Source organism: Bos indicus x Bos taurus, chromosome 8 (assembly GCF_003369695.1).
Source record: "Bos indicus x Bos taurus breed Angus x Brahman F1 hybrid chromosome 8, Bos_hybrid_MaternalHap_v2.0, whole genome shotgun sequence".
NCBI classification, from domain to species: Eukaryota; Metazoa; Chordata; class Mammalia; order Artiodactyla; family Bovidae; genus Bos; species Bos indicus x Bos taurus.
The window spans coordinates 83,765,930-83,793,640 of NC_040083.1; the positions used below are offsets into that span (position 1 = coordinate 83,765,930).

Sequence of the window (27,711 nt, forward strand, 5' to 3'; positions counted from 1 at the left end):
AATAATAGTGACATCCCAAAGAAAAGAAAAAAAAGTAGAGTCCATCTTTGTATCTTTAATGTCAATTTTCACAAAAACTTCTAGATTCTTTTTATTATACATCTGAATTGTCTACACTGTTGCCTTGATTTTAGTGTCCATAGAGTGCTTGGACAATGAAAATTTTTCTTGGAAATCTACTCAAGAAATTCCTTTGGTCAACATTGAATATTTTTGCTATACAGGGCATGAACAACTCAACAGCCCTGATTTATAAAGCTGCTTATCCAAAACGTGAAATAAGAACTATTGCCAAGTCATCTTCTTGCACATGTACTATTATTTGCAGGCGCTTAAAAATCCCAGTATCTGTCAAGTAAACAAGCATGCCATTAATCACTGCTTAAACACTTTCTCCAAAGTGTCTGCCCATATGTATAAAACTGGACATAAGCTATGAGATCCAGATATTCATACCTCTGACTAGTTGGAGGAAAATTGACTTGGGTTACCTCCTGCTTCTTAGTCAAGCTATAGCTCCTCACAACTTTGTATCCCTACCCCATGATTGTGGCACTGGGCATTCTACTTCCTCAGTATTAGATTTCTGATGTACACTGAATTGTGCTTTCCAGTTAAAGTCTTTCCTAAAGTCACTAGATTTATAAGGTTTCTGTTTAGTATGAATTTTCTGGTGTTTAATAAGATTTGATCTGATGGAGAAGGCCTTTCCACATTCAGTACATATATAAGGTTTCTCTCCTGTGTGAATTCGGTGATGTTCAAGGAGTTGTGACTTCTTAATAAAAGCCTTCCCACAGTCGCTGCATTTATAGGGTTTCTCTCCAGTATGAATTCTCTTATGTCGATTTAAATGTGACTTCTGGATGAACGACTTCCCACATTCAGTACAAATATAAGGTTTCTCTCCTGTATGAATTCTTTGATGCATAATGAGTGTTGATTTTCGTGCAAAGGCTTTCCCGCATTCACTACACTCATAACGTCTTTCTCCAGTATGAGACTGCTGATGTATATGGAGGCCTGACTTTCGAGTGAAGGCTTTTCCACAGTCATCACATTTATAGGGTTTCTCGCCAGTATGAATTTTCTGGTGTGTAAAGAGATTTGATCTGTCCGTGAAAGCCTTTCCACATTCAGCACATCTGTAGGGTTTCTCTCCTGTGTGAATTTGCTGATGTACATGAAGCTGTGACTTCTTTGTGAAAGATTTCCCACAGTCACTGCATTCATAAGGTTTCTCTCCAGTATGAATTCTCTCATGTGTAATAAAATGTGACTTGTGGAAGAAGGCCTTCCCACATTCAGTGCAAACATAGGGCTTTTCTCCTTTATGAATTCTTTGGTGCATACTCAGTGTTGACTTCTGAATAAATGCTTTCCCACATTCATTGCATTCATAATGTCTCTCTCCAGTGTGACATTTCTGATGTATCCTGAGCCGTGACTTCCAGGTGAATGATTTCCCACAGTCACTGCATTTATAGGGTTTCTCTCCAGTATGAATTTTTTGATGTTTAATGAGATTTGACCTGTCAGTAAAGGCCTTCCCACATTCAGTACATATATAGGGTCTCTCCCCAGTATGAATTTTCTGGTGTATAATGAGATTTGTCCTGTGAGTGAAGATCTTCCCACATTCTGAACATATGAAGGGATTCTCCCCTGTGTGAATTCGCTGATGCACATGGAGTTGTGACTTCTTTATAAAGGACTTCCCACAGTCATTGCATTCATAAGGTTTCTCTCCAGTATGAATTCTCTCATGTGTAATAAAATGTGACTTTCGGATAAAGGCTTTCCCACATTCAGTACATACATATGGTTTTTCTCCTGTGTGAATTTTCTGATGCATACTTAGTGTTGATTTTCTTGTGAAAGATTTCCCACACTCAATACATTCAAAGTGCTTCTTGCCAGTATGAGCTTTTTTGTGTATACTGAGATTTGAATTGTGAGAGACATTTTTTCCACATTCACTGTAATCATGGGGTTTTTTCCCTCCAGTAGGAATTCTCTGGAGTCTGAACAGATCTAACTTCTTGATAAAGGCTTTTCCACGTGCACTGCATTTATAGTCAATTTCCTCAGTATGAGAAGTTTTCTCATGGTTTGAGTTGAGGGAAAATTTCTTCCCATATTCAGTGCCTACATAGGATTTTTCTTTTGTATAAACCTGAGGCACAGCAAATTGGGACTTCTGAGTGAAGATCATCTCACATTTGGTGCACTCAGGATGTTTCTCTTCAGTATAAATCCTTTGATGTGCAAAAAGGTGTGTCTTATGGGTGGAGAATTTTACACAATCAGAAAATACATGGAAGTCCTCCCCAGTATGGTGTTTTTGATGCTGAATGAGAGCTTGCTTACTCAGAAGTTTCTTACATTGATTATATTCACAAGCATTCGTTTTCGTATGAGAATTCATATAAGTGTTACCATGTCCAATAATCTTATCAAAATTTTCTGTTGCATTGTTTCTATTACAATTACATAAGCTTACAATAGGCTTCAAATTCTTTTGAAATGAGTCATAGTTATGGAGTCTTTTTCTTGAAGGAACAAGGTTTGTGTTTACATGAAATTTTTCCCCAATGTCTTTTTTATAGTCACAGTTCCCCTTATTAGCTAGTGTATCCTTGTTGGTGAAGATGATAGGACTTAAATGTTTGTTCTGATTTTCCTTATCTCTTCCTGTCTGTTTATCATCTTGCCAAAATTCTTCTAAAATGGAATATAAGTCATCTCTTGGGAAGAGACGTATTCCCTCAAAGCAGACTGAAACATCTTCAGATATTCCCTGTTGTGATGTTTCAAAACCAATGTCCTGATCTAAAAAATAAAATACACAAAGAACAGTTAGCAAAACACAGAAGGGATGATAGAGTGGATACAAGATGAACACAGAGAAATGGGAGAGGTTCTATACACATGTAATACTAAATATAGATAAATATATAAAATAAGAATAAATATATATAATAATCTCTTTATATGAAATAATATGCAATAATAAAGTAAGCCCTTACATTTACTGTCTGATAATAGAATTTAGATGTCTCAGGCATTGTTCTAACTCATTTAAACATCAACATAACCTTTTGCTATTAATGTTATTATTGTCCCTTCTTTACAGATGAGGAAACTGAGCCACAGAAGAGTTAAGTAATGTGCCCAAATCAAATGCTTAGTAATTGGGGAAGACGAGATTCAAACTGAAATATGCTGTTCTGAACATGTAGCATAAGTACATAATAGGTGTTAGAACAAAGTGACAAACCATGTGGCTAAAAAATATTTCTGAGTCTAGATTCTTATTATCCTTCATCTATAAATCCTAATCTCTCTGCTTTCGCTATTCCCTATTAATCACTGTTCCATAAATACAAATTTATTTATGTACAGAAATCTATTGTAGCCACAGTCATCCTGAATTAGCTTTACCGTTTACAAATGGTAAATATATATCTATGATTCAATTCTTTATGCCTGGTTTTGGGGTGCAGATACACACACTTAATAACGAAGAATATAACAGCAAAAAGGGCCAACTCTGAAGCAGAGACAGAAGTTGTTCATTAAAATCTGTCCCCTTCCTTCAACAGTCTTAAGCCTGTAGCCAAGCATGTGTCTGTCTCAAAACAACAGGCATATACAGCCTCATTTGTAGGTAAATCCAGGTAATTCACCTATCACCATTCAAATGAGAATAGGAATTATATTTGTTGTAATCAGGTCAATGTTTTAAGGAAGTAAGTGTGTCTCCCATAACTCTCTTCCCACTGGCTATATTACAGACTTGATAGCTCAGTTCTATGTTGCTGGTGATGCCCAAGACAAGAGATAGAAAACTACAGCCCTCAGGCTAAATCCAGGCCTGGTTAATGTTTGTGTTCTCTAAGTCACTGTTTCTTGGGGTCTATCAATGACAGGAGGTGGGTTTTATTCCAATATACCATTCTTACCTACAACAAGAATCACTAATATCCCCAACTGTGGAATAGTGTATAAGACATAGCAGAGTCAGTTCTGATGAGGTGGATGAACCTATAACCTATTATATAGAGTGAAGTGAGTCAGAAAGAGAAAGATAAATATCGTATTCTAACGGAGAAGGAAATGGCAACCCACTCCAGTATTCTTGCCGAGAGAACCCCAGGGATGGGGGAGCCTGGTGGGCTGCCATCTATGGGGTCGCACAGAGTCGGACATTGACTGAAGTGACTTAGTAGCAGTAGCAGCAGCAGCAATGCATATATACAGAATCTAGAAAAATGGTTCTTTAGAATTTATTTACAGGGCAACAGTGGAGAAACAGACATAGAGAATAAACTTATGGACACAGGGAGAGGGGAGGAGAGGGTGCTGCTGCTGCTGCTAAGTCGCTTCAGTTGTGTCTGACTCTGTGCGACCCCACAGACGGCAGCCGACCTGGCTCCTCCGTCCCTGGGATTCTCCAGGCAAGAGTTCTGGAGTGGGTTGCCATTTCCTTCTCCAATGCATGAAAATGAAAAGTGAAAGTGAAGTCACTCAGTCGTGTCTGATCCTTAGTGACCCCATGGACTGCAGCCCACCAGGCTCCTCCATCCATAGGATTTTCCAGGCAAGAGTACTGGAGTGGGGTGCCATTGCCTTCTCCAGGAGAGTGTGAGATGTATGGAAAGAGTAACATGGAAACTTACATTACCATGTGTAAAATAGATAGCCAATGGGAATTTGCTGTATGGCTCAGGAAACTCAAACAGGGGTTCTTATCAACCTAGAGGGGTGGGATGGGGAGGGAGATTCAAAAGGGAGGGGATATATGTATACCTATGGCTGATTCATGTTGAGGCTTGACAGAAAACAACAAAATTCTGTAAAGCAATTATCCTTCAATTAAAAAAAATTTTTTTAAGACATAGTAGATTCTCAGTAAATACTTACATAAAAATCAGATTACTCTTTAATATAGACACAGTCCAACCTTGTATCCATTTCATTCTATCTCTAGGATCTTATAATGTTTGTAATATCCCCAAACACATTCTTTTAACTTTTATATTTTTGGGCTTCCCATGTGGCGCTAGTGGTAAAGAACCCACCTACCAATACAGGAGACTTAAGAGACATGGGTTCAATCCTTGGATTGGGAAGAACCCCTGGAGAAGGAAACAGCAACCCATCGCAGTAGTCTTGCCTGGAGAATTCCATAGACAGAGGAGCCTGATGGGCTATACAGTCCATGGGGTTGCATAGAGTCGGACATGACTGACGTGACTTAGCACACATTACAGTTTTACTCACACATATTAATGTTTTCATTAAGCCTGAGGACCTCTAATACTAGATTCCTCAACATGGCTTTCACCTTTTGCAACTTTTCACTTTCTTTAGCTTATAAACCCACTGCTATGCCTGACAGTATTTACATTATTATCAATGATGTTCAATGTAAAAAATTTGCTCCTGTGGTAAAAAGTTTAATTATTCATAATTCCTCTGTCACAAACTGAATTATCAATTCAGTAAAATACAAAGTCATAATTCAGGCCAATAAAATGAGTGTATGTAAGCTATCTTTCCACCAGTCACTAAAGTCTATTTTATTACTGAATCTAAACATATATTCTTTTCCTTTTCCCCACTAAGCTTCCTTTTCCTGATCTTTATTCCTTTTCAAAATTCATTTCCTTCATGGATCATTTAGGGTTGTATGCTGTGAAAATGAATCTCAAACCTCAGCAAAACTCTAGGAAGGCTCTCTTTTCTCTTAACTTAAAAATAAACACAGATATTCTGAGCCTTACAAAGTCATATTTAATTGGCATAGATGTACACAATAATAAATGCTTAATGCTCAAATGCTTAAATTTTAAACATTTCTTTCAGTTGTCTCCCCTTTCCAATTACAATTATTGGTCCTTTAAATTACTCTTAGCAGAAAAATTTCAAATCCCTCTGAAATAGAGCAAAATATCACCTCAAGAATTTAATTTCACTAAATATTCTCTAGAGAAACATTTTTGAAATAGGTAAAAGACTCAGTTGTCATTCAAATTAATGTCACTTTCTCTGAGTTTTTGTGGGTCAGAGAATTAGAAAAGGGAAAAAGCAATGTATACTGTAATATGTCCAATAAAAGAAGTAAGTGAAACATGAGAGCAAAGTATAAGTATGTAGATTATATGAATAGGCAGACAGATCAGAAAAGAAAGGGTCAGATAAAGGGGAATAATTAAAGAAAATGTTAAAATGAACCAAACATGATTATGGAAACTAAATAAAGATAAATGTGAATTGCAAATATGAGGCATGTTTTTCCTGTAGTTTATTAATCCATTGAGAGAAGAATTTCTCATATGTTAGGTAATATTTTGCATCATATAGTTACAACAAGATAAGCACAGTATTTTAACCAGTAGCACCTAGAAAAAAAATTTTTTTAAACATCAAAACAGGATTAGAATAATTCAAGCATAAGTAAATATAGACTTGGTCTTAGGTTTTACTTTTCACTGGAAAGTAAAAGGAAGAGGGCATCTAAATGATACTTTCTAAAAGAGAAAAATTAGTAGAAAGAGCATAAAGAATTGTTTGAGAAGATGAGTCACAGGGAAAAGCAAAAATATGACATTAAAACAATAAACAACAATAAAATATGACAACATTTAGAAAAGTGGTTTAGCATGCTGCATTGTAACTGCTCTTCCTTCACACAAGTAGCTGCCTGATGGGCCCTTATATGCATAAGGTATCAATTGTTCCCCTGAGAGCTTTATACAATGAGAGCCAATCTGATCTGTTTCCTTAATTCTGGTATCAGTCATGGCTTATGCCAGAATTGAGACAAATGATTCAATTTGAGACACATACATAGGTCTTAAGCTACTTTATGGAGGGCCTAGTTCTTTACATCTGTCCCAGAATACCAACAATAACTTCCAACTTCAATTGGAAGTTATATTTGGTGTGTGTGTGTATATATATATATATATATATATATTTGGAAGTTATATTTGGTGTGTATATATATATATTATATATATATATATATATATATATATATATATATATATTCTCTGGCAGTGAAGCCAGAGAACAAGAGAAGAAAGACCCCCTTGGTGGCGGTCATCATCCAAAGGCCCTGCTTACTACACAAACTGTTAAGTCACCTGCAGAGGAACAATGGACTCCCACACCAAATTTGGTTCAGATGTCAAGAGTGATGATTTGACACACAACCAATAAGATATGAAAAAGTTCATTACTCATTTAGTGAGGCTTTTGAAGGGAAAGCTCCTAAGCAGGTCTAAAAGTGGCTTACAAGAGTGAGAAAAGGAAACTAGCTTGGGTTTTTTATAGTAGTTGGGGGGTGGTGCTAAGCTGACTGATACAGAGCAATTTCCCACTAGCACTAATGGAAAGAGCATCTGAGTTTTCTTGTAGTTTGCCCAGATGTGGGGCAGAAGATGAAGAGAGAGTGGTGAAGTTTGGAAGGTGTCAACAGTCAAATACCAAAAATGAAATCAGAATCTATTACAAGGTACATGATAAGATGTTCAAAACATTTTGTTATTAGAGAAACACAAATTAAAACAAATGGTTAGAAATTAAAATCCAATAGATTATGAGAAATCATTAGAAATATGGGCAGGGATGTGGAGAAACTGATGCCTTTGTATGTTTAGAGGACTGTAGACCAATACATCCAATCTAGAAACCAATATGGTTATACTTAGTGAAATAAAGCATTCATATATTCATTAATAAAACACTCCCACTACTCTTCCTCAAGAAATTCCTGTTTCCTATAAGAATAGTTCTTGAATAAATTTATTATAGTACTAGCTATAGTAGCTAGAAAGCTGGACAAGTAAATGTGGCATATATATATACTATGGAATGTATATATCTATTAGAAGCAATGAGCTAGAAAAACAGTGTAACATGAACCAATTTAGTGCTGAGAGGAAAGAAATAAACTAAGGATATATATATATAGGATATATAGCACAGTACCATTTTTAGAAATTAAAATGACCAACAATTTAAATTTTACAAATACCCAACAAATTCAAGAATAAATTGCAAGCAAACATATAAAATACAGGAGAGCAACTAACTGCCTCTGGGAAGAATAAAAATGAGTAGGGAGTGAGGATTAAAAAGGATAAATAAAAAAATTAAATAAAACTTTTTAAAAAATTGTAAAATAGGGGATTCCCTGGCTATCCACTGGTTAGGACTCTGAGTTTCCACTGGAGGGCATGCAGGTTCAATCCCTGGCGAGAGGAACTAAGATCCCGCATGCTGTGGGGTGTAGTCCCCTCAAATTATAAAGAATTAAAATAAGAAGCTATCCCCAAATGTAAGTAATAGAAATCTCAAAGCCAACAGTTGAGGGAGAGACATGGGAGATGATATAATATGGCCATCTTTAGATGACAATTTTGAAGTACCTTAAGGGAAGAGAAAGAAAATGAAGAGAAATATGCAGGTGAGTGACCCAAAGTAATTTTTTTTTAAAGGCAATTTTATGAGTACCTGAATGTGTAAGGAAAGGATTTAAGATATTGACAGAGATTTAAAAAAAAATTTTTTAATGCTATAAAAAGGGAGAAAAAGCAAAACAGCAGGATCCTACAGCCAATGTACCGGTAACTGTAGCATATCCCTCTTAAAGAGTCAAACAAAGAAGACACTGATATTGGAAGGGGCCTTAAATGGGAATGGCATTTAGATGTCTAAGAGACCAATATCAACTCTATCCATGCAGTTTCAAAAGTTCAGAATGTTAGAGAAATATCATATTAAAAGCACTTCAAAGTTGCCAAACTCTGCCAGCAAAACTGATTTGGTTATACGATCTCCTATGCTTTTGGTTCCTACTCACCTAGACAGCCCTGGCTTGAGATTTTGCCATTCCACATATATGGTTCTTCTCCCCACTCCAAGCTGAAAATGACTTCTGCTTTGGGAACTTGAAACCCTGATGATAGGAAATAACAAAGCCCTCCATTTACTTTTCAGAAAAGTTCACGGGGAACAGAAGTATATTCTTAATGTCCAAAAGAGATTGTTAAAAACATAGAACAAAATAAGGACAAAACTATTACACACTTCAGATGTCCTACAGGCTTTAGAAGTCCCACATGCCTTAGAAACACCAGATTTCAGAAATTCCACTAAGGAGAAAAAAAAAAAAAAAATACGTTCAGTTAGGTACAGCCTTACCCAGCAGAGCTGTGCTTACCCACTGAGATCAAGTTGAAATAGTTTTCCAGCATCACATCCCTGTATAGACTTTTCTGAGCAAGGTCCAATTGTTGCCACTCCTCCCTGCTGAAGTCTACAGATATATCTTTGAAAGACACTGATCCCTGGAAAAACACATGTTTATTCAATGAAAAGTATCAGGACTGTAGGATAAGAGCAAGATATTTATGAACTTATTTTTAATAATTTTTAACATGATACAACATATAAGCTTCTCACTAAATATCTAAATTTGACATTATTATTTCAAGGGAAAAATAAATATTAAAAGTATCAGGTCATTCTTTCTGTGGCTCTAATAACATTCTGAGGTTTTGTTTTTATCTGCATGCTGGTTACAAAAGAATAAAGTGAAAACTCATCAAGCTGCAAACCTGATTTCTGCATTCTTTTCCATGTATGCCATATTTCATTAACACTTCACTTAGGCAATGATTTTTCAGATATAAAATCAGAAGCACAAGCAACCAAAGGAAAAAACAGATAAACTGGACTTTATCAAAATGTAAAACTTTGCACTAAAAAGGATACCATTAAGAAAGTGATAATGTAAGGGAATTTGCTGACAGTCCAGTGTTAGGTCTCTGCACCACCACTTCAGGGGGCATGGGTTCAACGCCTGGTAGGGGGACTAAGATCCCCATGCTATACCCAATGGCCAAAAATGAAAAATAAACAAAGAAAAATAACAACAACAACAACAAAAAAAACAGAACAAACAAAATGTTTACTTAAAAAAGAAAGTAAAAACAACTCAAAGACTATGGGAAAATGTCTGCAATTATATATCTGATAAAGGATTTGTGTAAAGAATATATAAAGAACTCTTACAACTCAATAAAAAGATAAATGATCCAATTAAAAATGGACCAAGGGGACTCCCTGATGGTCCAGTGGCTAAAACTCCATGCTCCCAATGCAGGGGGCCTGGGTTTGATCCCTGGTCAGGGAGCTAGATTCCACATGCAGTAACAAAAGATCCTGGATTCTGCTTACAAAGCTCGAACATCCCTCATGCCACAGCTAAGACCTGGCACAGTCAAATAAACAAATGGACCAAGAAAGAATATACATATCTCCAAGGAAGATATACAAATGGCCAAAAAGCACAAAAGGTTCTCAATACAGATCAATATAGTCAAAAGGGATATCAAAATTCAAAGATACCCCTTCAAATTCACTAAGATGATTATAAAATAAAAAATGCTCTGCTTGTGTGTATTTGTATTTTGATTATTTTTGTAGCAAAATAATAAATGCAATTAAATCTTGAATTCTGAAATTTAAAAAATGCTCCAGTCATTAGTTATTAGTCATCAGGAAAATGCACCTACTAGGATGGCTATAATAATAAAAAACAAAAGGACACATAATATCAAGTGCCAGTGGGGAAGTGGAGAAATTGGAACCCTCATATAGTAAAGGTGGGAAGGTAAAACAGTCTGGCACTTCCTCAAAAGGAGTTATATGAGCTAATGGTTCCACTTCTTGGGTATATACCCAAGAGAAATCAAAACATTCATTCACATAAAACTTATATAGAAATGTTCATAGTAGCATTATTCTTAATAGTCAAAAACAGAAACAACCCAGGGTATCAACCAATGATGAATTTCAAAATGTGGCATATTCATAAAAGAGATTATTCAGCCATAGAGAGGAATGAAATACTGATTTATGCTATACTGTGAATGAATTTTGAAAATATTATGCTAAGTGAAATAAGCCAATCACAAAAGACCACATATTATATGATTCCATTTACATGAGATGTCCAGGACAAGCAAACCTATTAGGACAGGAAGAAGACTGCTGGTTTCCCAGGGTAATGGAAGGATGTGGTGGGGAGGGAGGTAGGAACAGCTAAAAGGTATGACTTTGGATAGGGGAGGGAAAGAAAGTGTTCTAAAACTGGATAAAGATTGCACAACTCCATGAATATACTAAAAATGATTGAATGTACACTTTAAATGGACAGTACATATGATACACTTAGGTGACCCTTTTGAGGCACTGTCATATCCAGATGGCATACAAGAGTTTGTGATGGTCCAGGGTTTCTTCCAGGAATAACTATACTTGCCAGATGAAATACTGAAACTATCTGTTTGAAAATACTGGAAGCAGTTAGGTGCCAAGACTCTACAGACAACATTGAAGGTTTAAGTTGATGTACGTAACCACTTTTACACTAGGAGTATTTATCAATTCTGGGTGTGGTAAAAGGTGAAAACCCAGGCTTTGAACCAGCAGAAGACTAAAGTTGGGTGATAGAGAAACCAGAATTCAAACACATGGACGGTTTTCCCCCTAAGACATCTGCTAAATTCTAGGGCTGTAGGAGCAGAAGACTAAACACTTAAGCAGATAGCCTCTGAAAAGCAAGGCAAAATGTTAGTAGTCTGATAAGAAAACACTGTTGGCACTTATCAAGAGGAGGGTCCACAGAGGGCAAACTGGGCTCTCAGCTGAAAATCCTGGATGGTCAGAGTGAACCAGAGGTAGACTATTATCAGAGCTTCAACTTAGTCTTGATTCAACCTAACACTGCTTGACTAGACAAAGGTGTTCATCCTCCACTCTATCTGCTAAGGGAAACAAGAATCCTCTCCTGAGAAAGTTTGTTATTGTTCAGTCATTAAGTCGTGTCTGACCCTTTGTGACCCCATGGACTGCAACAAACTACGCTTCCCTGTCCTTTGGTATCTCCTGGAGTATGCTCAAACTCATGTTCATTGAGTCAATGATGCCATCCAACAATCTCATCCTCTGTCATCCCCTTCTCCTCCTGCCCTTAATCTTTCCCAATGAATATTCAGGATTGATTTCCTTTAGGATTGACTGGTTTGATCTCCTTGCAGTGCAAGGGACTCTCGAGAGTCTTCTCTACCACCACCCCTCAAAAGCAACATTCTTTGGTGCTCAGCCTTCTTTATGGTCCATCTCTTACATCCATATATGACTAATGGAAAAATCACAGCTTTGGCTATTTGGACCTTTGTTGGCAAAATAATGTCTCTGCTTTTTAACACACTTTTTAACACGCTTTTTAACGTTCTAGGTCTGTCATAGCTTTCCTCTCAAGGAGTAAGTGTCTTTTAATTTCAAGGCTTTAGTCACCATCTGCAGTGATTTTGGAGCCCAAGAAATAAAATCTGTCACTGTATTCATTTTTTCTCATCTATTTGCTGTGAAGTGATGGAACCATATGCCATGATCTTAGTTTTTTTCGAATGTTGAGTTTTAAGCCAGCTTTTTCACTCTCCTCTTTCACCTTCATCAAGAGGCTCTTTAGCTCCTCTTTGCTTTCTGCCATTACGGTGGTGTCATCTGCATAGCTGAGGTTATTGATATTTCTCCCAGTAATCTTGATTTCAGCTTGAGCTTCAGCCAGCACAGCATTTTGTATGATGTACTCTGCATATAAGTTAAATAACTGAGAAAGATACCATAATCTAGATCCTTAACAGTGTTTTATATGTGTTTTGATACAATAAAAGAAATGCCTATCAAAAAACAGAACAAAATATCTAAAGCCAGAGGAAAACAAATTCAATAGAAAGAGTCTCACAGGATTTTGGAATTAGATGAAAAGGTGGAGAATTTCATCAGAGAAATGGAACTTATACTAAAAAAAATGAAAACTGAAAAATTAAGTATCTAAAATTAAGAACTGAGAGGGGTTTAATAGCAGAAGAACAGAATTACTGAAATGGAAGACAAGCAAACGGAAGATATCCAAACTGAACCACAGAGGTTTTTTAAATAAAAAAAGCAGAAGAGCATGTGATGTATCACATGTACAACACCTTGGAAAGGAAAAACATATTGTTGTCTGAGACAACAAAGAGGAAGAATATGAGGCAGAAGCAAAATTTGAAAAGGAAAGGTAAATGACATCAACTCAAAGACTCAAAAAGTTTCTCAAATCCCACTTTATAAAACTGTAAATACTGACTATGCAAAAACAGTAATAATAATATCTTGTGAAGTTTAAAACATATGTAGAATTCAAATGTATAAAAATAATAATGTAAAAATGAGAGGCAGTAAATGGAATTAAGATGTTTTAGCATCTATTAAGAAGGGGGTAAGATAATAATAAGTTAAAGATGGATATTATAGTATCTAGGGAAACAAAAGAATGCATCACAAACAAGCTAACAAAATAAAAATTAAAACTTTGACTAATCTAAAAGAAAGTCAAGAAAAGAGTGGAAAAATAGTATTAGACATTTCAAATATGAAACTAATAAAACTGGATATAAATACAAATATATCAGTAATTGCATTAAATGTAAATAAACTAAACAGTCAAGTTAACACCAAAGACTGAGACTTTCAGCTAAAAAAATTTAGTAAGGTACATTCTACCCTGTTCATCTTGCTAAACACCTAAAAACCTAGAAAAATATTCATATATAAAGCATCTATCCACACCCTTGACTTTCTCTCAAGAACATCCTTTCCTATAGTGAAACTAATTATAGCATCTTTTGTAATCTTGATAGCCCCCAAATATCCCACATCATCAAGTCTAGTTCCTTTTTGCTTAACAGTTCTTCCTCCAATCTATTGCTTAATATTCATATTTTATTGTAAGCAGGAAAAAGAAACCAGGCCACATCTCCAATCCTCTGCTTGAAATCACCTCAGAGAAAAACACAAGTCCATCACTGACAAATCTGCTTTCCATATAACTACAGGAAAAAATCCAGCTAAGCTTTCTGCTACTATATACCAGAGATGTTCCCTCCCCTACTTTCCAGTAACATATTTCTCATTTCCTTCTGAGTCTTCACCAGAAGCACCTTTAACACCTGTATTCCTGTCAACTGTCTGTTTAAAATAATGAGATATTCTGGAGAAGGAAATGGCAACCCACTCCAGTATTCTTGCCTAGAGAATCCTGTGGACAGAGGAGCCTGGTGAGCTGGCGTCTATGGGGTCGCACAGAGTCAGACACGACTGAAGCGGCTTAGCTGTAGCAGCAGCAGTGCCACAAAGTGAAAATATAGGTCACTAGCTACAAACCACCAAACGGTTCCATTTCCACTTAAACCAAGGTCATACACTTTCTGTCTGAACTTTTTTTATTTTTTGTCTTCATTCATATCTTGGTAGTTTTCCCTGCTTTCCAATAACATTTTTCTATGAGGGCTATTATAAAAAAAATAATAATAAAATAAAATAATGAGATATTCTATAAAACAATATAGTTTTTTTCCTACTGTGCTCCTCACTTTCTTCTGAGTTCTCTGGCAGAGTTAACAACAATATTTCTATTATCAGTCTGTTCAAGGAAATCTAGGCTATTGCTATTATACACTTCAAATTTTTTACAGTTTTTATTCATTACCAAATTCCAAAGTCTTTTGACATTTTGGGGTATTTGTTACAGCATCATTCCATGTCCAGGTACCAAAATCTGTAATGGTGTCCTATTGCTACTGCAACAAATTACTGCAAACTTAAAACAACACAAATTTATTATCTGGATCTTGTTTTCACATCCAGTAAGAAAAGGTGGGATGATTAAAGTAGAAAGAATGTCTTAAAATTTCTGAGTAAAAATGACTTACAATCTAGAATTAGCTATGAAATTACTGAGGGTCAAATAAAAATACTTTTAGACATGCAAGGTCTCAAAAAACCTAATTCCCATACAATACTTTCTGGATAATATTCTCTAAAAATGAAAGCACGAATCAAGAAAGAGCCAAAAAACAAGAGATCCAATACTTGAGAGACATGAAAGGAATTCCTAGCAGCATGCCAAGAGAAGACCCCCCCCAAGTCAGTGCATGAGAATCAAAGAGAGAGCAACTTCGGTAATGTCAAGAACTCCAAGGGAAGTTTCTTTCAACTGCTGAAATAAAGAGCCTGTATTCTGGAGCCAAATTGCTTGGGTTTTACTCCTGGTTTCACCACTTACTAGCAGTACAACCCAGAGCAATTTACTTAACTTCTCTGTGGACCTACTTCCTTCTCTGTAAAATGAGGATAATGATTATAGATACCTCAAAAGGGATGTGATTAAATCAGCTGAGAGAAAGAGTGTGTGTTTACAATGCCTAGCATACAGTAAGCACTATATTAATATTTATGATTGGTGTTAACTGTCATTACCTAATATATGTTAACATATTGTAAAGATATTTATATTGCACTCATTTCACATGCTAGCAAGGTTATGCTCAAAATCTTTCAAGCTAGGTTTCAGCAGTTCATGAACCAAGAACTTCCAGATGTACAAGCTGGGTTTAGAAAAGGCAGGAGAACCAGAGTCCAAATTGCCAGCATTCACTGGATCATGGAGAAAGCAAGGGAATTCCAAAAAATATCTACTTCTGATCTACACTAAACCCTTTGATTGTGTAGATCACAACAAACTGTGGAAAATTCTTAAAGACATGGGGATACCAGATCACCTTATCTACATACAGAAATCTGTATGTAGATCAGGAAGCAGTCATTAGAACCAGACATAGAACAACTGATTGATTCAAAACTGGGAAAGGAATATGACAAGGCTATGTTCACCCCATGTGTATAACTTACATGCAGAGTACATTATGTGAAATGCTGGGCTGGATGAATCACAAGCTGGAATCAACACTGCTGGGAGAATTATCAACAACCCCAGATATGCAGATGATACCACTCTAATGGCGGAAAGTAAAGAGGACTAAAGAACCTCTTAATGAAGGTGAAAGAGATCGAAAAAGCTGGCTTGAAACTCAACATCAAAAAGCTAAAATCATGGCATCTGGTCCCATCACTTCACAACAAATAGAAGGGGAAAAAGTGGAAATAAAGACAGATTTTATTTTCTTGGGCTCCAAAATCACTGTGGACAATGACTGCAGCCATGAAATTACAAGACACTTGCTCCTTGGAAGGAAAGCTATGACCAACCTAGACAGCATATTAAAAAGCAGAGACATCACTTTGCCAACAAAGGTCCCTTAGTCAGAGCTATGATTTTTCCAGTAGTCAGGGACAGATGGGAGAGTTGAACTGTAAAGAAGAGGGAGTGCCAAAGAACTGATGCTTTCAAATTGTAGAGCTGGAGAAGACTCTTGAGAGTCCCTTTGACTGAAAGGTAATCAAACCAGTCAATCCTGATGGAAATCAACCCTGAATATTCACTGGAAGAACTGATGCTGAAGTTCCAATACTTTGGCCACCTGATGCAAAGAGATGACTCACTGGAAAAGACCCTGATGCTGGAAAGATTGAGGGCAGGAGGAGAAGCAGTCAACAGAGGATGAGATGATTAGCTAGCGTCACCAACTCAATGGACATGAATTTGAGCCAACTCCGGGAAATAGTGAAGGACAGAGGAGACTGGTGTGCTGCAGTCCATGGGGTTACAAAGAGTCGGATATGACTTACTGACTGAAAAACAATAGCAACAAAACACCTAACCTTCTGAAAGTGTTCCACAAAATTACAGCTGTAGGAAAACTTCCAAACTCATTCTCTGATGCCACCATCACCCTGTGATCAATATCAGACAAAGATACCACAAAAAAAAGAAAATCACAGGCCAATATCAATGATGAATGTTAGAGACATAAATCCTCAACACAATACTAACAACCCAAGTCCAACAATACATTAAAAAGATCATTCACGATGATCAAGTGGGATTCATGTACAGATGCAAGGATTTTTCAATATCTGCAAATCAATCGATGTGACACACAAACTGAAGAATAAAAACCATATGATTATCTCAGTAGATGCAGAAAGACAAAATTCAGCACCCTTTTATGATAAAAACTCTCCAGAAAGTGGGCATGGGGGGAACATTCCTCAACATAATAAAGGCCATATATGACAAATCTACTGCTTAACATCATACTCAATGTTGAAATGCTGAAAGCTTTTTCTCTAAGATCAGGAATAAGACAAGGATGTTTGCTCTCACCACTATTATTCAGCATAGTTCTGGATGTCCTAGTTACAGCAATCAGAGAAGAAAAAGAAACAAATGGAATCCAAATAGAAAATGAAGAAGTTCAACTGTCACTGTTTGCAAATGACATGATACTATTCATAGAAGACCCTAAGGACACTACTACAAAACTATTAAATCTCATCAGTGAACCTAGTAAAGTTGCAGGTTACACAATGAATACACACAAAAAAACTGTTGCATTTCTATACAATAACATCAAAAGATCAGAAAGAGAAATTCAAGAAACAATTCCATTTACCATCATATCAAAAGGATAAACTACCTATGAATAAACCTACCTAAGGAGACTAAAGACCTATACTCTGAAAATTATAAGGTGTTGATGAAGGAAACTGAAGAAGACACAAACAGATGAAAAGATATATCATGTTTGTGGACTGGAAAAATTAATATTGTCAAAATGAATATACTACCCAAAGCAATCTACAGATTCAATGCAATCCTGATCAAATGACCAATGGCATTTTTCACAGAACTACGGCTTTCCTGGTGGCTCAGACGGTAAAGAATCCGCGTGTAATGCGGGAGACCTGGGTTCGATCCCTAGATTGGGAAGATCCCCAGGTGCAAGGAATGCAACCCTCGCCAGTGTTCTTGCCTGGAGAATCCCCATGGACAGATGAGCCTGGTGGGTACAGTCCATGGGGTCGCAAGGAGTCAGACATGACTGAGCAACTAAGCACAGCACAGCACAGAACAAAAAAATCTCAAAATCTGTATGGAGACACAAAAGACCTTGAACAGCCAAAGCAATCTTAAGAAAGGAAAACGAAGCTGGAGGAATCAGACTTCCTGACAAAAGTAGAAATATAGATCAGTGGAACTGAACAGAAAACCCAGAAGTAAATTCATACACCTTTGGTCAGTTAATCTATGACAAAGAAGGCAAGACAATACAATGTTGGACAGACAGTCTCGTCAACAAATGGTGCTGGGGGAACTAGACAGCTACCTGTAAAAAAAAATCATTCTTTAATACCATACACAAAAATAATGTCAAAATGGATTAAAGACCTAAATGTGAAACCAGACACTATAACACTCCTAGAGGAAAACATAAGCAGTACAATCTTCAACATAAATGTAGCAATATCTTTTTTATCTGTCTCTCCAAATAATGGAAAGAAAAATAAAAATGCACAAATGGGGCCTACTTAAAATATTTTGCACAGCAAAGAAAACAAAAAACAGAATGAAAAGAAAACCCACAGATTGGGATAAAATGTTTGCAAATGATGTGACTGACATGGGATTCGTCTCCAAACTTTACAAACAGCTCATGAGGTTTAACATAATCAAAACAAACAACTCACTCAAAAAATGGGCAGAAGACCTAAATAGACATTACTTCAAAGAAGACATACAGATGACCAAGAGGCACATGAAAAGAGCTCAACATCGCTAATTACTATAGAAATGTAAATCAAAACTACAATGAGATACGATTCACACCAGTCAGTGTGGCCATCATCAAAAAAATCCACAAAGAATAAATGTTGGAGAGAGTGTGGAGATAAGGGAACCCTCCTACAATGTTGGTGGGAATGCAAATTGGCACAGTCACTATGGAGAACATTATGGTGGCTTCTCTAAAAACCTAAAAATATAGCTACCATATGACTTTGCAATCCCATCCCTGGGCAGATTCCTGAAGAAAATCATGGTCCAAAAGGATATATGCACCCCCAGAGTTTGTTTCAGTGCTGTTTACAATAGCTAAGACATGGAAGCAACCTAAATGTCCATCTACAGAGGAATGGAGAAAGAAAATATGGTGTATATATATACAATGGAATATTACTCAGCCATTAAAAAGAATGAAATAATGCCATTTGCAGCAACATGGATGAACCTAGAGATTGTCATACTTAGTGAAGTAAGTTAGACAGAGAAGGATAAATAGTGTATGATACCCCTTCTAAGCAGAATCTAAAAAGAACTGGTACCCACGAACTTATTTACAAAATGGAAACAGACTTAGAGAACAAACCTAGATGCCGGGGCGGGGCGGGATGGGGGAAAGAATACGGGGAAGGAATAGTTATAGTTAGGAAGTTTGTGATTGACATATACACACTGCTATATTTAAAATGGATAACCAACAAGGTCCTACTGTAGAGCACAGGGAAGTCTGCTCAATGTTATGTTGCAGCCAGGATGGGAGCAGAGTTTGGGGGAGAATGCATACATGTATATGTACAACTGAATCCCTTTGCTGTCCACCTGAAACTATCACATCATTGTTAACTGGCTATACTTCAATATAAAATATAAAGTAAAAAAAAAATCTATCAAAAATTTTCTCAAACATCAAGAACCAGGAAGTAGTTATTATAGATGAAATAAATTACTTTTTAACAATATAATGCATGTATTTCATTTCCATTATTTCTGTCTTTCATGAAGATCAGAGACAATTTTGTAGTTCAAAGTTCATAACTGTTAAGTCACACAACTCACATATACCTATAATCCAAGCTTGACTTGGAGCTGATAGTCTCTTTTTACTGTCTTTGATCTTAGTTTTTATTTATTTACACTTGTCCATTCACTATATGGGTTAATAGATACCTTCTAAAACTCACTGAAAAGTAAAGAAATAAATAAATGAACAAATAAGAACTTACCAGGGACTTGGTCATTTCTGGCTCTTCTGGGAAAGGGGCAGAGATCTGAGAAAACAGATTGACAGAGGGACACGAGAGAAGGAAACGTGTCAATGTCATTTACTGTCCATGAACCTGACCCAAAAACTTATTTGTAGAACCATATCACAAAAAAATCATCCTGTACTGTACAAAGATTTAAATGCAGGAGTTTTACCACAGCATGGCTAATACAAAAAAAAAAAAAAAGAAAATTAGAAACATCTTGATACCCAATAATTATGAACAGCTTAAATACTTTACAGGGCATCCATAGTATACAATATTACGTAAAATTAAAGTACTATAGAAAAATAAAATGGTAAGTAAAAATAAAAAGATGTACCAAACAGTATGGGTCCATTTTCATTGAATAATATGTGTGTATGTACACATGAACACATACATGAATGCATTCATGCACACAGAGAAAATCATCTGGAAGGAAATATATTAATATGTTAACAGATATAACATTTGGATGATGGGAAAATTATAGGTAATTTTTGGTATAGACCATCTGGTGATGTCCATGTGTAGGTCTTCTGTTGTGTTGTTGGAAGAGGGTGTTTGCTAAGACCAGTGTGTTCTCTTGGCAAAACACTATTAGCCTTTGCCCTGCTTCGTTCTGTGCTCCAAGGACAAATTTGCCTGTTACTCCACGCAATGGCACCCCACTCCAGTACTCTTGCTTGGAAAATCCCATGGATGGAGGAGCCTGTTAGGCTGCAATCCATGGGGTCGCTAAGAGTCGGACACGACTGAGCGACTTCACTTTCCCTTTTCACTTTCATGCATTGGAGAAGGAAATGGCAACCCACTCCAGTGTTCTTGCCTGGAGAATCCCAGGGACGGGGGAGCCTGGTGGGCTGCCGTCTATGGGGTCGCACAGAGTCGGACATGACTGAAGTGACTTAGCATAGCCACGTATTTTTTGACTTCCTTCTTTTGCATTCCAGTCCCCTATAATGAAAAGGGCATCTTTTTGGGGTGTTGGGTCTAGAAGGTCTTGTAGGTCTTCCTAGAACCATTCAACTTCAGCTTCTTTAGCATTACTGGTCAGGGCATAGACTTGGATTACTGTGGTATTGAATGGTTTGCCTTGAAAATGAAGAGAGATCATTCTGTTATTTTTGAGTTTGCATCCAAGTACTGCATTTCAGACTCTTTTGTTGACTATGATGGTTACTCCATTTCTTCTAAGGGACTCCTGCCCACAGTAGTAGATATAATGGTCACCTGAGTTAAATTCACCCATTCCAATCCATTTTAGTTTGCTGATTCCTAGAATGTCGACATTCACTCTTGCCATCTCCTGTCTGACCACTTCCAATTTGCCTTGATTCATGGACCTAACATTCCAGGTTTCTATGCAATATTGCTCTTTACTGCATCGGACTTCAGTTCCATCACCAGTCACATCCACAACTGGGTGTTGTTTTTGCTTTAGCTCTGTCTCTTCATTGTTTCTGGAGTTATTTCTCTACTGATCCAGTAGCATATTGGGCACTTACCGACCTGGGGAGTTCATCTTTCAGTGTCCTATCTTTTTGCCTTTTCATACTGTTCATGGGGTTCTCAAGGCAAGAATACTGAAGTGGTTTGCCATTTCCTTCTCCATGGACCCTAGTGGTCTCTAGTGGACCCCGTTTTGTCAGAACTCTCCTCCATGACCCGTCCATCTTGGGTGGCCCTACATGGCATGCCTCATAGTTTCATTGAGTTAGGCAAGGCTGTGGTCCTTGTGATCAGATTGGTTAGTTTTCATCCCCATCCCTGGTACTCAATTCCTCACTCCCACTCCTAAACTTTCTTTTCCAACTGCCAATCATTGCACACTGACCTCACCCCAGCAGCCATTACTCACAGATCAGAATCACTGGTTTTCATGTTCTACTGCTCACAGGCCCCAAATGAGGCAGGAGATAGATGGGCTCCAGGTTAGACATTTACAGCCAGCATCCTATTTACACTTCCAGATAGAAATAACAACAGGAACAAGTTAAATACCTGTACTTTGCCTCCAGTGGCTACTTTAAGATAGCAGTCCTGGCCATGGCAGAGAGGAGCTGAGTCCTGCTCAGATAAAGAGACCACATATTTCTCATTCTTGAGGTCAAGAACACTTCCTTATCTATATATGCACAGAAAGTTTCCTCAGCAGTCAAAAAGGGAGGGAGCACCACACATAAGAGGTGGTGTCAACCTTCCCATAGGTTGCTGCACTGGAACCCACCTTGGCAAAAAGATGTGCACACATATGAGGGAGGACCTAGGTCAGGTCAGTTATGAGGGAAAAAAGTGAGATAACTGGTCAAAGGCAAACAAAAACCTAGAACTGCCCTATATAAAAGATGTAACTGTCTCTTTACTGTGCTCCTCCTCACTAGTGGGGATGCCCACACTCTTTCTCTCCAGGCATGTATCTCTACCTTGCTATGTCTTAACTAAACAAACTCTACCACATGTTATGCTGTGTCTCTAATAATAAACTTTATACTGGTTTTTGTTTTGTTTTTTTACAGTTTTTGCCTCCTTAAAACATTTTTGCTTTCAAATAGGGCAAAAGCCAGGGAAACTCTGCTTCTGGCTCTTGCTGGTGGAGTGGACAGGATTCCTGGTTTTCACCCAGGTTCAATTCTTGGGCAGGGAACAAAGATCTCACTTCAAGCCACCATTGTTCTCTCTACAAGATCATAATCATTCATTCTATAGTTCCTGATCACAGAGCCTCCAATAACTGTACCCCATGGTCCTGACTCTACGTCAATCAATCCCATGCGCTGAAAAGGAAAAACTCCTCCTGTGTGTTTTTCTTCTATTCTCACACCATCTACTTAGAGTTTTAGCATTATTCACACAGGTTAGGGGCTCAGTCCTATAAGACTGTCCCCACCCCAAATTCAGATGCCAACAACAAGTTCAGGTTCTTACTTGTGTTTCTGACCAACTGGCTACAATTAGATGTTCCCATGAGGTTCCCTCATATTACACTAATTTTCTAGAGTAGCTCATAGAACTCAAGAAAATATTTTACTTATTAGATTACCAATTTATTATAAGAGAATATAATTCAGAAACAGCCAGGTAGAAGAGATGGATATGCAAGATATGTCAGAAGGAGTGCATTGCTCTTCCAGAATCTCTACATGTTCAATCTAGAAACTCTCCAAACTCCATTCTTTTGAGTTTTTATGAAGACTTCACTATGTACAGATGACTGTTTAAATAACTAGCCATTAGTGGTTCAACTTCCTACTCAACTTCAAGCCCTAAAACTTTAAGAACTTGCTTGGTTCCCCTGGCAAACAATCCCCATTGAGTGATTCACTAGGGGCTTTCCAAACATCATTTCATTAAAATAAACTCAGGGGTGTTTCAAAGTAACTTATTATTTATAACAACAACAACAAAAACCCTACTAATTTCACCTTTATCTCTCTAGTGCTACGTCAAGAGACAGAAATAAAAGAGGTCCCTATAACTCTTATCATTTAGGAAATTAGAAAGGTGTTAGGAGCCTTGTGCTGGGAACTGTGGATGAAAATCAAAATACGTATTTATTATATCACAATCCCGCATGCACCAATAACTGGCATCCACACCTTTATTACTACTGTTGACTGAAAAAAAATTCTCACCCTAAAAGGTGAGGATTATTTTTATTCAGTAGACTTACTGAGGACTTAAGTCCAGGATACAGCCCCTCAGACAGCTAACAGGGACTTTTCTGAAGAGATAAAGGAGGAGCCAGAGTAAAAGGGAGCTTTTGCAACAAAACAAAAACCAAGTATTTGGAATATCAAAAGATTCAGTTCAGTTCAGTTCAGTTCAGTCACTCAGTCGTGTCTGACTCTCTGCGACCCCCATGAATCATAGCACGCCAGGCCTCCCTGTCCATCACCAATTCCCAGAGTTCACTCAAACTCATGTCCGTCGAGTCGGTGATGCCATCCAGCCACCTCATCCTCTGTCATCCCCTTTTCCTCCTGCCCCCTCTCCCCCCCAGCATTAGAGTCTTTTCCAATGAGTCAACTCTTAGCATGAGGTGGCCAAAGTACTGGAGTTTCAGCTTTAGCATCAGTCCTTCCAGTACTGTCTGTCAATTAAAGAAAATCCAGGCATCTCAAGTTAATGAATTTAGCATTTTTCTATATATGGGACAATGCAAGAGTTTGCATTCATTAGAAATCGTTCCTTTGATAAGTACTGTAACAATCTGGGACCAATGTCTTATTTTTCTCCATTCTGAATTCCCCTAAAGGTGAACAACTGCGGGTAGCAGCAGTGGCTGATGGCTTGATGGTCACAACCTCTTTTGTTTACTGAAATGGCAGGCCACATTCTTGGTCCACACTACTCACCATACATCTCCATTGGTAATCCCAAGTCTCCAGTTCCAGACAGGCCTGCACCTTAGTGGGCCGTGAAAAAATCACCCAAGGACTCCTCTCACTATCCACACACAGTAGACCTATACCATTAGTTTTCCTAACAAATTTACATACACACACAAACAATTGGGAACTCAATCAGTGAACAAAGCTATGAATATTCCTGAATTTTAAAGATAAATTTTAAAATCTAAAACACATCCAAATCTAAAGTGCAAGTGAATGAACAGATTATTTACAGAGAAAGAATTAAAAAAATCAAGATGCCTCATCTGTAGTAATGAATGCTAAGTGACATCAGAAGTAGCATCTAAAGGATGACTTCTCTGTTAGGGCCAAAGACATTTTCAAAAATGAAAGCACTTACAAAGTATCTCTTACCATTATCTGAGAAAAAAAACCCCACAAAAGTATTCCAAATAAATGTAAAATAAATCAGGTGAGAAATAGCAAACAGAAATATATTTTTCAGCAATAACTTTTGTAAGGTATATAATTATTAAAAAGGACAATGATGATGATATGATAAGAATGTAATCAAAGGGAAAAGTAATAACATTATCATATGACAAAACATTTCAGGAAAAAATCAGAAGTTATCTGGGGTGTAGAATGGAAACAATGAACAAAAATTTCGTCAATCCAATGAAAAAGGAAAAGAAAATCAGAAAACAGTGAGTTAAAATAAATAGTAAACATTAAAATGGAAGGTATAAAATTGGGTAAATCATTATTACACCAAACTGAAAAGGTAAAATTATCTATTGACAGACTAGATTATAGGTTAGATTTGGAAAAACCAAAGTGTATCTATTGCAAGCAGTAGATCTAAACAATGAGAGCAATAGAAATACAAAATAAAGCCCTGGGCAAAGATAAATCATCCAAATGAAAGTGAAAGCTGGAATAACAATATAAATATCAAAATGAAATTCAAGGTTGAAATTGCTTTTCACTGAAAAGACAGATCCTATAATAATAGCATCCAATAAATTTTTAAAAATACAAAATGCATTAACCATTAGATTTATGCATGCCTTTCCCCCATATACATGCAAACAAAACTAGTAAAAAAGCACATAGAACTACAAAGTGAATTATTAGTAAAAAATTATTACTGCAACTCTTTGGAAATATGATGAATCAAGTAAACCAAAAATAAGAAAAAAAAGACTTGAAAAATACCAACAAGCTATATTTAATATACATTAGGAAAGGTTTATACCACACACACAGAAAATATGCTTTCTCTTATATCCATTGAACAAAGTTCACTGTAACTTGTGTAGCTTGCCTTCAAGTCACAAAGAGAAAGAGAAATATCGTATTCTAACACACATATAGAATCTAGAAAAATGGCTTTGAAGAATTTATTTACAAGGTAGCAATGGAGAAACAGACATAGAGAACAGACTTACGGACATGCGGAGAAGGGAGGAGAAGGGGAGATGTATGGAAAGAGTAACATGGAAACTTACACTACCATGTTTAAAATAGATAGCCAATGGGAATTTGCTATATGGCTCAGGAAACTCAAACAGGGGTTCTGTATCAACCTAGAGTGGTGGGATGGGGAGGGAGATAGGAGGGAGTTTCAAAAGGGAGGGGATATATGTATACCTATAGCTGATTCATGTTGAGGTGTGGCAGAAAACAACAAAATTCTGTAAAGCAATTATCCTTCAATTAAAAAAAAATTTTTTTAAAAAAAAGCTTGATAAATTGTTAAAAGTTGAGACTTTGCAGTCTACAGTCTATGAAAATACAATAAAATTAAAAATAAACAAAACATAGCAATAATTCAGGAATAAAGAAACTCAGGATCAAAGTGGAACATCAAACTGAAATTACACATTTCAAAAATAAAGATGCATATAAAAGAAATATCATACCCCTAAATGTATCCAGTATGGGAAAGAATGACAGTTACATAAAATGGGGGAAAATGGGGGAGTGGGGAGAAAACATTTTTTAAAAAGATAAAATTAATGTAAAAATAGTAGAGAGTATAAACATAATGAATACTTCAAAATGACCAATAAAATAAATCTTGAGACTCCTGATAATAAAAAAAGGAAGAAAAATGATACATAAATAACTAGGAACGACAATGTAGCTCCTAACCGGGATACAAAGCACATAACAATATATTTTTAAATCTCTAGCAAAGTGTACCATGAAGAAAACTTTCACATATTGAGGCACGGAGAAGTCGTTTTGGCTTACACATGGTTCAGACTGAACTTTGTGTGAACACACACAGCACATCTGCTTTAACCATTAAGGTGTTTGGAAGATAAGAATAAGTAACTCCCTTCTTATAGCATCCCCTTAACAGGCATCATGGTCCTGCAGTCTCACTGTATAAGTATTAAATCTGGCTGCTTTAAAACGTTGAAGGAATGTATCCCTGTCGTGTTTGATATATGATCTTTGTTCTGATAAGTTTATAAGGCTAAGCTGAAAACCATATTCCAACCCAGCAATTCCTCAGAGCCTCCTAGCTGTCTCCTGGGCTACAGTCCTCAGTTTGGCTCAAATAATACTAACAAAACTCTTTTCTACTCCTATTATGATTATTTATTATTTATTTCCATCAATAATTTTTTAAAAATCAGAAATAGAAACAACCTAGTAAGCAGAAAAAAAGAGAGGATATTAATGACCATCTACCATCTCTCCCCTTCAGATCCTTCATTTCTCAGGCCCCACAGTTACCCTACCCCCACAGAATCCAAGAACCTGCCCACCGATCCAACAACAAAGGTCCCATAGATCCCATCACTCCGCCTGGAGTTCCACCATCCACTATCAGTCCCACCCCATGTCTCCAGGGATTCACCATTACAGACCCCACCAATCCTGCCGGAATCCACCATCAAGACCACACCGACCGCTATTATTCCATCCACTGACCGCCTCCCCATTGTTCATCACGGACATCAGCGACACTTTCCCACTAAATCCCCACCCCAACGCTCCCTGCACTCACCAGCCCCTCACCCATGCTCTTTCCAGACAGTGGTCATTTAGATGTCGCAGTGGTAAAGAATCTGCCTGCCAATGCAGAAGGTGCAAGAGGCATTGGTTGGATCCCTGGGTGGCAAAGATCCCCTAGAGAAGGAAATGGCAACCCGCTCCAGAAAATTCCATGGACAGAGGAGCCTGGAGGGCTACAATCCATGGGGTCGCGAAGAATCGGACACGACTAAGCGACGGAGCGTGCGCGCGCGTGCGCGCACACACACACACACACACACACACACACATACACACACACACACAGAGTCACAGGAAATACAACTCCACCTACTTCCTTTTTCTGGATTCCCTCCTTGCCGTTGTGGAATTTCTTAGCTCCGCCTCCACATGCCCATGCTCAACAGTGGCTTCTCTGCGGAAATTTGCCAGTATTCAACATGGCGCT

The 27,711-nt window shown here is 37.2% G+C and overlaps 1 protein-coding gene across 7 annotated transcripts; it reads right to left on the minus strand.

Annotated features, from left to right (window-relative positions):
* Positions 1-35: 35 nt before the first annotated feature.
* On the minus strand, positions 36-27,675 carry ZNF484 (zinc finger protein 484). 7 transcript variants are annotated; one of them, XM_027550277.1, is made up of 6 exons: positions 27,277-27,591; positions 21,901-21,966; positions 19,873-19,917; positions 9,236-9,362; positions 8,876-8,971; positions 36-2,832 (listed from the first exon to the last, which is right to left on the minus strand). In XM_027550277.1, exons 1-6 carry the CDS (start codon positions 27,289-27,291, stop codon positions 521-523), a joined length of 2,661 nt encoding a protein of 886 aa, XP_027406078.1. In that variant the 5' UTR covers positions 27,292-27,591; the 3' UTR covers positions 36-520. The 7 variants fall into 7 exon arrangements, with proteins under 7 accessions (XP_027406078.1, XP_027406081.1, XP_027406079.1 ...); XM_027550280.1 differs by lacking the exon at positions 21,901-21,966 and adding an exon at positions 21,758-21,862 and having other exon boundaries at positions 27,277-27,398; XM_027550278.1 differs by lacking the exon at positions 27,277-27,591 and adding an exon at positions 24,255-25,654.
* Positions 27,676-27,711: the final 36 nt, after the last annotated feature.

What these genes read in the sequence shown, in the direction of transcription:
- ZNF484 (XM_027550277.1), bottom strand. An exon ending in CAGAAATGACCAAGTCCCTG is followed by an intron (nt 9,363 to 19,872) that starts GTAAGTTCTTAT and finishes GTGTTTTTCCAG; the next exon opens with GGATCAGTGTCTTTCAAAGA. An exon ending in TTTCAACTTGATCTCAGTGG is followed by an intron (nt 8,972 to 9,235) that starts GTAAGCACAGCT and finishes TCCTATCATCAG; the next exon opens with GGTTTCAAGTTCCCAAAGCA.